General features: G+C 34.1%; 3 protein-coding genes and 1 non-coding gene across 4 annotated transcripts; 2 read left to right on the top strand and 2 right to left on the bottom strand.

Moving 5' to 3' along the window:
- Positions 1 to 251: 251 nt before the first annotated feature.
- On the bottom strand, positions 252 to 3,014 carry LOC125218011 (putative HVA22-like protein g). Its single transcript, XM_048119603.1, has 7 exons — positions 2,860 to 3,014; positions 1,840 to 1,880; positions 1,650 to 1,748; positions 1,500 to 1,556; positions 1,353 to 1,416; positions 1,053 to 1,259; positions 252 to 713 (listed from the first exon to the last, which is right to left on the bottom strand). Exons 2-7 carry the CDS (start codon positions 1,869 to 1,871, stop codon positions 357 to 359), a joined length of 816 nt encoding a protein of 271 aa, XP_047975560.1. The 5' UTR covers positions 1,872 to 1,880; positions 2,860 to 3,014; the 3' UTR covers positions 252 to 356.
- A 2,271-nt stretch (positions 3,015 to 5,285) lies between these two features.
- On the top strand, positions 5,286 to 7,606 carry LOC125223837 (protein SPA, chloroplastic-like). The gene is made up of 5 exons (XM_048127133.1): positions 5,286 to 5,511; positions 5,599 to 5,682; positions 6,034 to 6,085; positions 7,114 to 7,270; positions 7,356 to 7,606. Exons 1-5 carry the CDS (start codon positions 5,353 to 5,355, stop codon positions 7,375 to 7,377), a joined length of 474 nt encoding a protein of 157 aa, XP_047983090.1. The 5' UTR covers positions 5,286 to 5,352; the 3' UTR covers positions 7,378 to 7,606.
- TRNAS-UGA lies at positions 7,543 to 7,624 on the bottom strand. Its single transcript has one exon. It is a non-coding gene; the product is annotated as a tRNA-Ser (tRNA).
- Positions 7,625 to 14,605: 6,981 nt separating this feature from the next.
- LOC125185252 (auxin-responsive protein SAUR50-like) lies at positions 14,606 to 15,298 on the top strand. The gene has a single exon (XM_048081754.1). It carries the CDS (start codon positions 14,649 to 14,651, stop codon positions 14,964 to 14,966), a length of 318 nt encoding a protein of 105 aa, XP_047937711.1. The 5' UTR covers positions 14,606 to 14,648; the 3' UTR covers positions 14,967 to 15,298.
- The last annotated feature ends 232 nt before the right edge of the window (positions 15,299 to 15,530 follow it).

Genomic DNA, 15,530 nt, shown 5'->3' with positions numbered 1-15,530 from the left:
GTTGTTGTTGATCAGTCTGTCCTCTATAGTCAGATCTTGGATTAAAGAAACTCATTCCGTTTTGTTAAAACAGAAACAAGTATTATAAAATAATAAACCCATTTCCCTAATTTTTTCATATTTGTAAGAGATAGAATCAATTTTTTTCCAATAATTTGGGTTGTAAATATTGAGTAATGATAAATGATAATTACGAGATGCGACAATGTAATCGTCAAAGAAATACTAGTATAATTTTTGAAATTATGAAATTATGAAACCATAACATGTATTTGTCGACAGTGGCAGAATGTACATCAGCATCAACAACCCAACAATCCATTCACCTTGCGAGTAATTACATGTTGAAGTAACTACTACTTATCTACGCGATCCGACGATGGATGGCGTGTTCTGCGAGACCTAGCTCGTGTCATTCGGACAGGATCTTCCATGACTACTTCTTGCGGAGTAGGAGGTTGAGCGGCTTCCTTTGGTGCTGGAGGGGCTGAATCAACTTGCATTTCACTGGAAGTCGAAGGTTTCGCCGTCTCAGTGAGGGGTAAGGCTGGAGTTGTTTTCTGCTCACTCAAGACGACTGCGGGTGCAGTTTTAGGTTTTGAATCTTGCGAACGCTCTGCTTCATCTGTTGAGTCATCTAGCTGCTCACTTGAAGATGCACCAGAAGCAGGAGATGTGGGTTGTGGTTGTCCATTTGTGGATTTCTCAACTCTCTGTAATATCATAAAATACAAGTTGTGACTGAACTGCATAAAGGTCAATAAAAAGGAAATGCCCGAAGCCAAAGATCTCAGGTTCGAATCCATATGTTCATATAACCATCAAAGATGATCAAGTTGAAATGAAAGTATGGGCTTGACTACTTACTATACCAAAATTGGACGATGCAACTTGAGCATTTCGAGACAAATACTGAAAAATTAGATAGTGTGTGCATCTATTTTACATATTCTGGCGTCAAGATACATATAAGCTGCATACTATGGGTTTCAGACTACACAAAGAGCAAGACTTTTGTTAAATGCATAGATAGAGCATATTACATTACATACCTGAACTGGTCGAGGTGGAGGCGACTGCGAAGCAATATACTGCAGAATATCAAAAATTCTAGTCTGACCATAGGTTGCAACCTTCTGCCAGTATGAGACAGCCATATCTCCAGCTTTTAATTTCAGCTCTACCAAATTACGATCAATTTCTGTTTCATGCTTCGCAACATATGGTCTAAAGAAGGAGTCGTAAACATAAGCAGTTCCCTGAAACCAATTTAGTGAAGGAAGCATAATTAGAATGCACAATTGGGATACAAGTTGAAATACACAGAAGATACAGAAAAGAAGATTGCCCACCTTTGTTTTAGGAAACCATAAGTATATAAAGAAGGCCAACTTAGCTTCACCATACATTGGAACCCTTCAAAAATAAATTTATAGAAGATCAGTACGAAAAGAACAAAAACAGTTAGCTCTTTACCACTTGTAGAATTTTAAGATTACCAGCCAATGAAAATATCACCAATCCTTTCACACACAGTCAATCCAGCAACCAAAATCCTGAAAGATTTACATGAAGCACCACCTTAGAATTAGAGACTAGCTTATCTGAAAGATGACCTTAATATAATGCTAGGACATATTTAAATATACCAATACTGGCACCAAAACCGAAGTTGGTTAATGTCAGGCTTATTCATCTCCACAGTTTTAAAGCATTCATAAGCAGGATAAACATAGCCAAATATCAGCCTGCAAAAAGTTTAGAAACTAAGAAACATGTGCAAATGGAGATGGATGTGATTAAATTACAAATGGGGTAAAAGAGTGCAAATGTTCATACACAAGTGCTCTAGTGAGAAAAGCTCCGATCATCTTGAATCCCTGTGACAGATAAGTATTTATAAGGTCAAGTCCAGCGCTGCAGTGAATTAGAAACAATTTCACATAGAAAAAGAAAAGGAAAGGGGAAAAGGCATAATGAACTTGCAAGCATAAAATTTGGTACAAAGTCTCAAGTAATCAGGGAAACATTATCCATCGTCTATAAGTATATTTCACATCTAAACACAGCTTTCAAAAGTCAAGAATCTACTAATGCCTCCTTGACTCTGCTTGCAATTAGTATTACAGCAAATTTCTAAAAAATACTTTACTTGCAATCAGAGTGAAAGGAAACATTATTCAAATAACAGAGAACTCAATAAACAATCACTGTTTATCTTTCCCCAATTTCACAATAAACATATTTATCATTCAAAATACAAAACCAAAATGACCAAAAGCATTTCAGCATACAGATTTGTTTCCACGCATCTTATCCAAACCCCAAGAAATAAACAAAAACCACAAAATCCTGCTAATTCAAATATCTGTCAACCACAACCAAATTACCAAAACCTCACACATAATAGGGACTGAAAACTGAAATTCAATGTTTCTAATTAGTCCGTGAAATAGGTATTCCTTCATCTGCGGCCATGAATAATATCAAACTCAAACTGCACCATATTTCTTTTACCGAAATCCACACCGCAATTTCCAAGAATCAAAAAAATTTCCGTGCTAGGAACATAAAATTAAACAACACAGTATCTAGGAGAACTGGATCAGAGCCTTTACAATGTGATAAAACACAAAATCCGTTCACCGCGGGCGAAGGAGACAGAAAACAAACCTAAGCGCCAGTTCACAATATCATTCAACCACATCCAAAAACGCAATAGGCGCACATATACACTCTCAACACACAAAATACCACAAATTGCAATCGGAAACAACCATAAATTAAAGGAAGAGCTATAAGAAACACTGAAACTAGATAAGTTTTAAACCAGAGATTGAGAAACACTAAAACTAGTACCAATACAACGCCGCGCAGGTGAGAAGTCGGATCGAACGATTGGCGATGATATCGCCGGCGAGGAACCGTTACGCCGTTAGCTGGTGTAGAGTGAGAGGGGACCAGATTTTGACAGTAACGTTTCAAATCCTTCGCTTTTCACAGAGCTTTTTATTTTCAGTTTCTCAAGGGCGAGCGGGCCCAATTACTGTGTGGAGCGGTGCACGGTCTTAACGTGTGTTTCCAGCAATGTACCAATAAATTCTTTTATATTGCCAATTTGATATAATTGCCTATATAAAAGTTTGATCAAATTTTTGTTTGTTTAGTATATTTTGACAAATTACGAATTGTTTCTTCTATATTATCGCAATAACTACTCTCTCTACTCTCTCCGTTCCATAGTAATAGAAGCATTTTATTTTGCGCACTCGTTTTGAAAAAATAATTATAAATAGTTAAAGTGGAAAAAAAGTAAAATAAGAGAGAATAATGTAGAGAAGAGTCTTATCTATAATATTCTCTTTCTTACTTTACTTTTTCTCCACTTTAACTATTTATAATTATTTTTTTCAAAAACATTGCACAAAATGAAATGTCTCTATTAGTATGGAACGAAGAGAGTATTTTTAGGGAGGCAAATCTGATTTTAAATTGAGGCACAAGTGAAAATTTTTGGTGATGTCAATAATGATGACGTGGATAATTAGATAACATCATTTTGAAAATAAGAAATTATGCATTAACAAGTAAAATAAAATGAATTTTTAAATGAGATAATTGAGAATTTTAATCTTTATAATTTGTCATTAAATTTTTAGAAATACAAGAAAAACTAGAATTTGATCAAATTTTATAAACATTGCCGATGATGTAATAAATAAGATTGCATTTTATGATTATTGTAATTCCATATATGTAACCATAACTCAATATTCACTTTTTGTATTCTAGCACGTTCTCAATTTTCACTTTTTTACTATTCTGATCTCCTTTATAATCATATGGTCACTTCTCGTGGCTTTGTTACTTTGTTACTATAATCAAGATTATTTTTATGTTTAGAATTTCATTAAAAATATTTATTACACATTCTTTCTATAATTTGTTATATATTCATTAGTTCCATTTAATTTTCATATCATGATTATCTTAAATAAAACAATGAGTGGCCGCCATTTGCCAATTATATTTAGACATGTGAAATGAAAGTATATGATAATAATTAGGAATCTAGTGAATATATGGATAATAAGCTAGAGCAAAGTATATCATTTAGCGCAGTCCAAAAGCAACAAAAAAGAATAAAGAATTAACTTCTGTAACTCGCTCCCTTATCCACTTTTCTGTATTCCCTAATTGCTTTCTTGTCACTTGATCACTTTTTTAATTTAATTAATACTATATGAATCATGATATTGATAGAATCAACATATGTATTTAACATGCATGGGCACTTTGTATATTCCCAATTCAATAGAAAACACCACTACTACTACTACTATATGATACTCCGTCCCAACCGATGACGCAGAAATAATCATTTATATGGGCTGAGATTTCAAAATTTTATTTTGATGTATATTTTTGAATAATTTAAATAATTTATAGGGATTTTTACACTATAACTTACAGTAAAATGACTAAATTTAAAAAAAAAATTAATAAAAAAAAGTTTTAAAAAATATTTCATTGAAGGCTTAAGCCCCTTCCCCTCATCCTTTGGGTCCGCTCATGCTCCATCCATTCGACTAGGGCTGGGGAAAAATACTGAAATACCGGCCTTATTGTATCGAAAAAATACCGATAATACCGAATTTTCGGTATACCGTGACTTTCGGTACGGTATGATACCTTACTGAAATATTCCGGTAAGGTAACGGTATGAATTTTCAAATACCGCGGTATACCGCTGCATACCGAAATTAGGTATACACCGTAAATTAAGGTATATACCGTAAACTAAGGTATATACCACAAAAATATAAACACAATTATATATGAAATATATTATATTTTTATTTTTAAATTATAAAATCTATTGTGAAATATAAATATAATTATGAACAAATTATATTAAATTTATTTTTAAAATTATAAAATATAAATAATATTCTAAAAACTCTAATTTTCTATTTTAATCGATGTTGGAATTCAGATATATCGCAAAAGTAAGGTATGCCGAAAATGAGGTATAACATCGGTATGGAAATTCGTCATACCGAAAATGAGGTATACCGAAAACTTTGGTAAGGTAAAAATATGACTTTTTCGCATACCGTATTTACGGTAAGGTATACGGTATGAAGGTTTCGATAAGGTATACCGTACCTACCCACCCCTATATTCGACTAGGAAATCCAACCAACCATTTCCCTAAATTTCCGTTGAAGTGGGCCCCACATAATCCACATTCCGCCATTGAAAAACCCAGAGATTCTCCTCTCTCCACGTTCAATTTTCCCGCAACCATTTCATCCAACGACTGCTGAAATTGATAGGGGAAAAGGGAAAATGTTAGCTGCGCCTTCTGCTTCACGCCTCAGCTCTCCTTTTGTCTACTGCCCCCTGCAGCTCTCCTCTCCATCCTCATCTTCCACTAAATTCATCAAAACGCAACGCTCTCCGGCTTCGTATCCATGCGTCAGAGCAGCTGATCTCGATCAGAACACTGTAATTAGTGCCTTTTCCTGACGTATCATCCTCCGATTTCGTCAATTCGTTCTCGATTGCTAAAATGTGTGATGAATTTGTTTGCAGGTAGTGGCGATTGCAGTTGGAGTGGTCAGTGTTGCAGTCGGGATTGGGATTCCTGTTTTCTACGAGACACAAATTGACAGTGCTGTAGGTTTTTTGTGTTACATTTCAGTGGTTTAAGATGTTGAATTGCTTAATTTTGCTGTTGAATGGTGGATTGATACAGTTTAGTGTGGAGTTAGTGACAAATTGACAGTGCTGTAGGTTTATTGTGTTACATTTCAGTGGTTTAAAATGTTGAATTGCTTAATTTTTCTGTTGAATGGTGGATTGATACAGTTTAGTGTGGAGTTAGTGACAAATTGACAGTGCTGTAGGTTTATTGTGTTACATTTCAGTGGTTTAAAATGTTGAATTGCTTAATTTTGCTGTTGAATGGTGGATTGATACAGTTTTGTGTTGAGTTGGTGATATGGAATATTGCTGTTGATTTTTCAGGCCAAGAGAGAAAATACTCAGGCATGCTTCCCCTGTGATGGCTCCGGTGCTCGTACGTCATTCTTGTTATGCTCATTGTTTCTAGATTGAGATATCTATCTGATGTGCAATAGCTGAAGGTTCATTCTATGCTTAATTTGATTGTGTGTTGAGAAAGTTAGAGCATTATGCAAATTAGATGCTGATATCTCGTTATGAAGCTTGTATCTGCCAATCTATCACATTTGCATATTGCTAAAGTCAGTCTAACTTTACACACAAATGATGGTTCCATCAAATTTTAGCTCTATGAATTTTCGAAGGCTGTAATTGGTTGTGTTTTAAGAAAGTTAGAGCATGATGTGTGGAATAGGTTTGTGGAGATATTGCTCCAATTACAATGAGAATGCATTGTATGTCCTTGTAATGATGGTTCCATCAAATGTTAGTTGTATGAACTTTGAAGGCTATAGCTTGGAAAAAAAAGAGTTTTCTCTATGAAAGATTTGTAAAATAAAGAACGCACTATTTAGTGAAGAACAGGAAGGCATTATGAGCCATCACTAGTGGGAAACTACTATGCATGTGTGAGTGTTTGTGTCCTGGTGAATTCATTTTCAAAAGAAAATGACTTTGCCATCATTCTTTACAAAGATAATAATGAAGAATCTCTGTATAATTGGTTTGTGTAATGTGAAGCCTCTCTTGCTTATATGCTGCATTTTGGTTAACAGTAAAATGGTAGTGCTGGCTGACCTTACTGTTGGAAAAGTTAACTGATGGCAACTTCCATTATAGAGTGAAAATACACAATTACTTATAGCTTTCTCGAATCTGACACTCCCGAACTTCTCTGAACTGACATGTATTAATCTCTTAATATACAACTAAATTTCCGTCTCTGTTGTATTAAATCTTGTTGTCTCCCTTCTGGATATGTAAGGACACTTGCTAGTGTGCGGTGTGCCCTTGCCATTCTCGTGCATAGTTGGACACTGTTTAGTAAAATTGAACAAATTGCTCTGCTGATATTTGTATTCAATTGTTACAGCTATACTGAATTATTCAGATCATATATAAATATATGCAAATTTACTGCAGAAAAATGTAGATTCTGCATGGGAACCGGCAGTGTGTCCGTTGAACTCGGTGGTGATGAGAAAGAAATCTCTCGGTGCATCAACTGTGACGGGGCTGGCTCGTTGACCTGCACCACATGCCAGGGCAGTGGCATTCAACCTCGATACCTTGATCGTAGGTGAGTTGACTGACATTCATAGAGCATGTTACAGCTACTACCAGCATGAATGCTTCTGATTTTTCTTCTGTTTCGCCTCAAACAGAGAATTTAAGGACGACGATTGAGCACTGCAGAGAACACGGATGCAGTTCAGATGAATTCTTTGATGCCAAATTAACTGTCTTGGAGTTACATAGATGGGGCAATGACAGATTTTTTGTGCATACTTTTTTTCCTGTATTTCTTGAATTTGAAGTCAAAACTGTATCAGTTGTTCAGAAAATTAAAAACGTCGACAGCAGGGTTCGAACCTGCGCGGGCGAAGCCCAACAGATTTCAAGTCTGTCTCCTTAACCACTCGGACATATCGACAACTTCTAATATTACGCATTTTCTTAAGATAATTCACAATTTTACTTTATGATTATGGAGCTATAAAATTGACAACAATTAAAGTATGGAGTATTACAATTTCAATAATGACCATTTTGCTCAAGTGTATTCCGATAAGTTATGATTGTACGGAAATCTTAGAGCATCAACAACAGTGTCGTTTTGGTCCAAACCATCATTCCGGAATAGGACTATGAATCGTACAAATAATATGATCCGCGAATAGGATAAGTGGAAGGTAAATAATGGCTTAGGGATTTTAGAATTGTAAGAGTGATGAAAGAATAATATGGTGTAAAACTCATGACTAGTGTAGTAAAAGTGCATCGCCAAAATTAAATTCCTAATTGTACAAATACACACGAGAGAGGTCTCAAAAATTGCAAAGGTTTAGAAATTTTATCATTCAACAAATAGACACAACACAAGGAAACATTTAACAAAAAATAAAAGAATATAGAAGGAACCGCTACAACATAAGCTATCTCTATGCATGTAATATAAATACCAATATGGAATCATGAAATTCTATATATGATAGATTAGCTGTTTCTTGTATTCGTTAGTTGGCTTGTCTTCGATATGAGCTGCTTTTTTTTATAAAAAAAAAAAAAAATTCTATTTCTGACCCTTTGTGCTTATGAAAATGCTAGCTTAGACCATCTCCAACCATACACCAAAACTCATTTTTAATGTAGATAATTTCTCCAATCGTACACCAAACTCAAACCCATTTTTGGGTTTTCAATCGAATAACACCAAATATGGTGTTTACTCCAAAATTTTGTTAGACAAATATTCAAAAATGGTGTAAATTTAAATATGGTGTAAATGGTTGGAATAAAACTACTTTTTGGTGTGACGCATACTCAAAAATGAATTTGTATTTGGCGTAAATGATTAGAGATGGCCTTAGGCACCAGAACACCACTTCTACCTTTGGTAGTTACTGGGCTATAATGTGTGGGATAGAAGAATGGACTAAAATATTGGGCTCTATTTAAATTAAGCAACGGGTCTATAATGATTACCATTATTGGACCTAGTTAAAGTTTGGCATTATATATTGGGTTATAAGATTAGGATTCAAATTTTATTATTTGTTTTTTTCAGAAAAAGTACTCCCTCCGTCCTATGAAGATGATATAATTTCTTTTTTGTTTTGTCCAACTAAGATGACCCATTATTATAAATAGAAACACTTTTATCTATACTCTATTTCCTCTACTTAATACAAAAAAGAAAACTACATTAAATCCCGTGACGAAGGAAGGAGGCATCTTCCTTGGGACGGAGGGAGTATTAGTAGTGTAAATCTACTGTAAACCCCAATTTAATTATACATCTATTAGAATTAGTTGATTCCTCTATAAAATTTATATTATGTGCATTAATTAGCTTAACCATATCAACAATTATAAAATTACTAATATATTCTCCAATAATAGTAGAACATATCAAGAGTTATATTATACTCGAATAAATCTAACACATCATCTAACTAGATATTTTTGTATTAACCTTTTTTGGAACTCCTCGCAAAACCAATTATAGATTGCGAAAAAAATCCTACATTCTAATACATCTTACAATGTATAATCAATTGCATGTGCTTAATGCTATCTACATCAATCTTTGTGACTTCTTACTTCTGCAATTGACAAAGAACCGTTTTATCTCAATGTGAATTTCATTTAATTTCAGTGCTAACCACACCAATATCATCAACTAAAAATTAAATAAAAATTAGTAGCTTTTATTTCATTATCACTCAATATAGGCATACATGCACATTTGTGATTAAACAAATGTTGATTGATCCAGCTCTCGGAAATGGACCCTCTATCTATACAATAAACATAGTGCCGGCAACAAAATTTTATATATGTTGCGTACACTTAACTAATTACACATTATCAATTTGCAATACATTTCACACATATTCATGTACATAATATCGATTACAATTACATTCAGCATGTAACATAGGATTTATTGGTAAATTAATGATAATTAATACTCCCTCCATCCAAGAAAAATAGGACACATTGTGAATGATACGAGTTTAAATGTGGAATTGGTAAAAGAAGAGAGAAGTAGTGTTAGTGGAATGCGGGGTCCATATTATTAGTAAGAGAGATGAGAAAAAAGTAAGAGAAAAGTTATTGAAAACTTTCCTTTTTTAAATGTGCTCTATTTTTCGTGGACAACAAAAAGTGGCAAATGTACTCTATTTGTCGTGGACGGAGGGAGTACTACATTTAGAAGTGATAATGCGTCATTTTACTTTTCCAATTGTCATAACAACCCTAATTAATCTATCCTTCATTTTCCTTTTCTTTTTTTAGAAAATGGGATTATATTTTGTTAATAATTGAACTTCACTAAGTTTTGGTTATACATCCCAACTTAAAAATCATGTTCGTTATTGAAATTTTAATTTAGCCTAATTTTGCTAATTAATTTCGGTCAAAAATGACAGACAACCATGTCAACATTATAAATTGGGCCCTAATCAAACTCTTTATCGTGCAAAATTAAGAGTTGGTCGGAATTTAGTGATATACGCGTACCATTGTCCCTTTTAAAACAATAAATTAATCCAAAGAGGGATGCCCACTTCTTACCAGATTGCAAATCTGTTAGAATTCATAGGGCTTATCTTGTTGTTATATAAATAGGGTATTGTTGTAAGGAATGGAGAGACATTGCTATAAAATGATGTAGCAATCTAAAACATATGCCTACCCTCTTCACCAAAGAAAGAAAATTTCATTAATGTCTAGAATTTGGGAGGTGGTTGAGTTTGGAGAGAAATTTCTTGGATTGAACAAGGCAGGCATGCAGGTTGGCTGACAGAACTCGTACATTTGATTGTTGTCTTTACAAGAGTAAAGGGAGGCAATAGTAACATGGTGATCATGTTGACAAGGCCAATTGGATTATTTCTTCAACTGACATTTTCCTCCTAGTTCTCACATGTGATTTGGCCAATAATTCATACTAGTATTGAATATTAAAATAATTTACGCAGTAGCGGATCCAGAATCGGGAGTATATAACTTAGGAGACGAAATCAAATAATTGAAACTTAAAATGTAATTGTATGATATGTACTCCTTGTGTCTCTCGTTAACTGATGCGCTTCTTTTCAGCACGAGATTTAAGAAAATGAAGTTTTGTTAGTTAAGTGAAGAAAGAATAAAGTAGAAGAGATAATTAAGTAAAGATGACAACGTTATAATATTGAATTTTGCTGAAAAAAATTAAATGACTCACTTACCTCAGGACGTCCTAAAAAGTAGGGGTGTCGAAACGGGTAACGGGTATTGGGTACCCGTTACCCGACGGAAACGGGTAACGGATCGGGATCGGGTAATCATATTTGTGGTTTTGCAGGTATCAGGTATACCCGATACCTGCTCGGGATACCCGATAATCCCGAAAATTACCCGATTATAGTTAAGTATTTTGTAATTATTAATATTTATATAATTTTTAAATTATCCTGGTCATACTCTGATTTAAACATGCAAATTTTTTTTGTCTTTTTTTTTCTTTATTAAAGAGCATACAAATACCAATTTTATATAGAATATACTACAATAGGGCATATATATGTATTAGCATATGTACAGTAGCATATGCTACACACACTCATTATATATACAGTAGCATATACATATACTTATTATACTTATTAAATTGTGGATGTTCAATGTCTAATCACTAATGATTTATGGATTTTTTATGTGCTTTTAGGATGCATAAAAAATACTAACATTACCACGGATGACGATGAACAAGTTGAAGATAATGCAAATAATAAGCAAAAAAGTTTTTTTTTTTTTTTAAAAAAAAATCGGGTCGGGTCGGGTACCACCGTGTCGGGTGCGGGATACCCGACTCGGGTATCGGGTAATACCCGACATAGTGCGGGACGGGTATCGGGACAACAATTTCGGCCTAAATCGGGTGCGGGTATCCGACTCGTCGGGTGCGGGTACCCGTTTCGACACCCCTACTAAAAAGTAATAGTACGAATCAATTTAATAAGGTACTGAAAGAGTAATAAGAGTACTCTATAGAGTAGAGCCCTATTATTTTCTTGCTATTTTGAATTGGGCGTCCCTCTTCACGAGAAAACATGTGGAAGAAGTTCAAGTTTTTTAGAAAGGGAAAATGGCAATAAATCTATAAAATTTTGTCAAATTATGGTTAGTACCCGCAATTTAACCAACAAGTTTGGACTTATTCATAACTATTCCACGGGGAAAAAAATCCGTCGGCCTACATGTAATATATTGTTGACTTTTTTCGACCAAAAAACATTTTCCATGTTTGACTCTCCGGCAGTGACGTTCATGTTCTTTTTTTACTGTCATATTAGATACTCTACAATTTTAAAAAAAAAATCATGGCGGATAACTGCGAACAAATCTGAACGTTATTTTTTTTCAGTTGAATTTTAAACTTGCAGAGCAAACACCAAATTTATTGGGGTTTTTTGCAATTTTTCCTAAAATAATGTCATTTTATGTTTTCTTCTCAAAAATTAGATTCTTCTAAGTTCTGACCATATAAGAGGTCACCATAGCTTTGATGGACATTTACAATATTTATATAATGTCAAATATCACGAATCACTTCTACGGAGTACTTAAGTAGTACGAAGAAATAATAATATGATGTCAAAGTCTTATAGTATATACCACAATAATATGGCGCATAAAATGATGATTTTGATTTGTTGAAAATCAATCTTTTCCCAAAGTCTACGCCTTGAAAATGGACTAATAAAATTTGTGCACCACAAACTAAGACAAAAAGTAATCATTATATATATTAGTTACGAGGTGAATAATATGGAACTCTCAAATTGGGATGTGGATTTATATTGTACCATGTTTGTTAATCAAACACTCGTTAGGTTTCATCCCAAAATCGATCGGTGATAGGAGAAGTGACTGGCTAGCTATTTAAGCATATGTATTTTACAATACACTGTTGATGTGAGACAACTCGAATAGATCGTTCGTATTATCGATTGACTTTCGATGTGAAATAAGTCAAGTAGAGCCTTCGTATTATCGATTGGCTTTCGGTGAGGAAAATGCATGGTGGGGCCTTCATTTTGTATGTATTTTCCCAGTGTTTAAATGTCACAAGCAGAGCAAATTTCAATCACAGAACATGGGATGGCATTCAAAAAGCCTTCATTTCATGGCCCCATTACACTTGTTGCTTTCTTATAGTTCAATTCAATACCAAGGAAAATTCCAAATCCTTGTTTGATTATTCCTTTTCTTTTTCCTCTCTAATAGCAAACCACATTCATAACCCAATTATGTGCCACTTTTAATGGTTTGAATTATCAATCTCATAATTATTGGCGTCTCACTGTGTCATGGTATTGACACTAACAAAGTATATATGTCATAATGGTCAAAAAAAAATTGCAAATTATATTAATAAAAGTAATCATAACCCCCTTCTAATTAGGGGAGTCGATCTAATTAATAATTATAAAACACATGCTATAATCAAATGAGTTCCATGAGCGTCCCGTCCCTCTCATTGTACGTAAAAAATTATTGAATTTGCTCTATAATTTACTCACCACGTCCGTGAAATGTTGTCCAGTTTTGCCATTTTGGTCAATCTGCAAAATGTTTTCCACTTTGTTTTTTTTTCGTTTTTGGTAAATGGACACCACTTTAATTTCCACTAAATCATTACACTCACATTCTATTATAAAACTAATGTATAAATGTGAGACCTACATTCTACTAATTTTTTTCACTCACTTTTCTTCACATTTCTTAAAATCCACGTCGAGTCAAACATGGACAATATTTTGTTGACGGAGGGAGTACTAAACTAAAGAAAATGAAATTTACTTCTATTTGAATTCCAATGGATCTTTATTTTTTTAATTTAATAAATCATAAAGTGGATTTCATTTGTTTCATACCTACAGTACATAAATAAGAAGACCTCATATACTCACGATAAGAAGGTGACTCATACGACCATCCGCCACAATTTACGACATACAATATCATACCTTAACTAATAACGCGTCACGTCAATTTTACATATCTTAACTATTCACGTGTCACGTCAATTTTTCATACCTTAACTATTCATGTGTCACGTTAATTTTTCACACCTTAACTATTCACATGTCACGTCAATTTTTCACGCTTTATAACATAAACATCAAGATAAGTCAAACCACAAACCATATAATACGTTTACCTTAACACGAGAATGGATGTGTCGACAAAGTAATTTGATATGACTTTCAAACATTCATATTGCAAGGTTAAAAAAAATTACTCAAACGATCCTAGCCTCACACTTGTAGTTCATTGTAAAGGCTCAACTCTAATTCAAAACCAAACTACTCTACCTTTAGTAGTCTTGAGGGCTAGCTGGCCAATGATATCACCAATATAAGCAAGTGTCCAATGATTCTCAATCTCATCCTTTTCAATTAGGCAAATTAGTGCGACGAAGGTACAGTCTCATTCATTGAAGTGCACTCGATACATAAACTGCAGACTGACTAACCAAACCTTAATGTAGTTCGATTCCAAAAGTAATCACTGTACATATTTAAGTTGATTTCTTTTTACTTCACACGTGAATATGTCAACTAGGGTTAAAAGAGTTAGTAAAACTCAATAAAAGAGGGTCCCTATTGTCATGGTGAAGGCCAACAAGAAGAAGTAAACCCATTGGCATAATGTTTTTTCAGCTTCAATACACAGAGCCCAAAAACACCTGTGGTCTCATCTTTGCCCCCACAACCCCACATGCCCTTGTTTTCCTTTCCTTTTCTCTTTTCCAATACCAAATTACTAAATTAATTAATCCTTTTTATTTTCCTAAACACAAACTCCCTACTTTATATAAATACCTCACTCACCCTCATTTCTTTCTCACCCTTCTCCTCAACTCTCCTCTCTCATTATCACCATATAATTACTATCTCAAAATGGCCATTAGAAAATCAAACAAGCTGACACAAAGAGCCATGATCAAGCAGATCATGAAGCGGTGCTCGAGCCTAGGGAAGAAGCACGGGTACGAGAACGAGGAAGGGCTCCCGTTGGACGTGCCAAAGGGGCACTTCGTGGTGTATGTGGGCGTGAATAGGACCAGATACATCGTTCCTATCACGGTTCTCAACATGCCCGAATTCCTGAGCCTGCTTCAACAAGCGGAGGACGAGTTCGGATTCGATCACGACATGGGACTCACTATCCCATGTGATGATCAAGTATTCGAGTCTCTAATGTCATTTGTTAGATAGAAAAAAAAAATTTATGCACAAAATTGTGGTCCAGTTTATTAATTTATTACTGGACTAGCCATATATAGTAATTTTTTTTTATCCATGCTTGTGGATTTTTTTTAATCTTGAGATTTCTTGACTGGCTGACTAGAATCACCCATGATGTTGAAATCTAAATAGGTTAGGAAATATGCATGTAAATTTAGGAATATGGGAAGGTTTGGTTTTTCCTCAAGCAGTGGTTTTTTTGGCTGTGATTAATGATGATTGTGGCCTTGATTTGTACCCTGTGGGAGTACTATTAATATATTCCACTGCTTCTTTTGATGCTATTTTGCTCGTTATTTTCATGGCTCGAGTCAGCAGCCGACGATTATATATATGTATTAAAAAATATTTTTTTTAATTTGGTAGCGGAGGTGGACGTAGAAAAAAATTTGTGTAGAGGCTATATTTTCAAAAAAAAATTAAAATATATTTTTGAGTAATTTAGATGGTTGATAGGGACTTTTACATAATTATTTACATAAAATTTATGTAAATATAAAAAAATATAAAAATTTATTAAAAAGAATTTAGTTC

Source organism: Salvia hispanica, chromosome 4 (genome assembly GCF_023119035.1).
Source record: "Salvia hispanica cultivar TCC Black 2014 chromosome 4, UniMelb_Shisp_WGS_1.0, whole genome shotgun sequence".
NCBI lineage: Eukaryota > Viridiplantae > Streptophyta > Magnoliopsida > Lamiales > Lamiaceae > Salvia > Salvia hispanica.
The sequence above is the reverse complement of the archived record's forward strand: the minus strand, read 5'-3'. Positions and strand labels throughout refer to the sequence as shown.

Bases quoted from the DNA above. Each gene is read 5' to 3' on its own strand.
- LOC125218011 (XM_048119603.1), bottom strand. From the start codon at position 1,871: ATGATCGGAGCTTTTCTCACTAGAGCACTTGT. The intron at 1,749-1,839 runs GTATGAACATTT...AACTTTTTGCAG, and splicing joins TTTCTCACTAGAGCACTTGT to GCTGATATTTGGCTATGTTT. The intron at 1,417-1,499 runs GTAATCTTAAAA...TTATTTTTGAAG, and splicing joins GGTGATATTTTCATTGGCTG to GGTTCCAATGTATGGTGAAG.
- LOC125185252 (XM_048081754.1), top strand. From the start codon at position 14,649: ATGGCCATTAGAAAATCAAACAAGCTGACACAAAGAGCCATGATCAAG.
- LOC125223837 (XM_048127133.1), top strand. From the start codon at position 5,353: ATGTTAGCTGCGCCTTCTGCTTCACGCCTCAGCTCTCCTTTTGTCTAC. The intron at 5,683-6,033 runs GTAGGTTTTTTG...TTGATTTTTCAG, and splicing joins AGACACAAATTGACAGTGCT to GCCAAGAGAGAAAATACTCA. The intron at 6,086-7,113 runs GTACGTCATTCT...AATTTACTGCAG, and splicing joins CTGTGATGGCTCCGGTGCTC to AAAAATGTAGATTCTGCATG.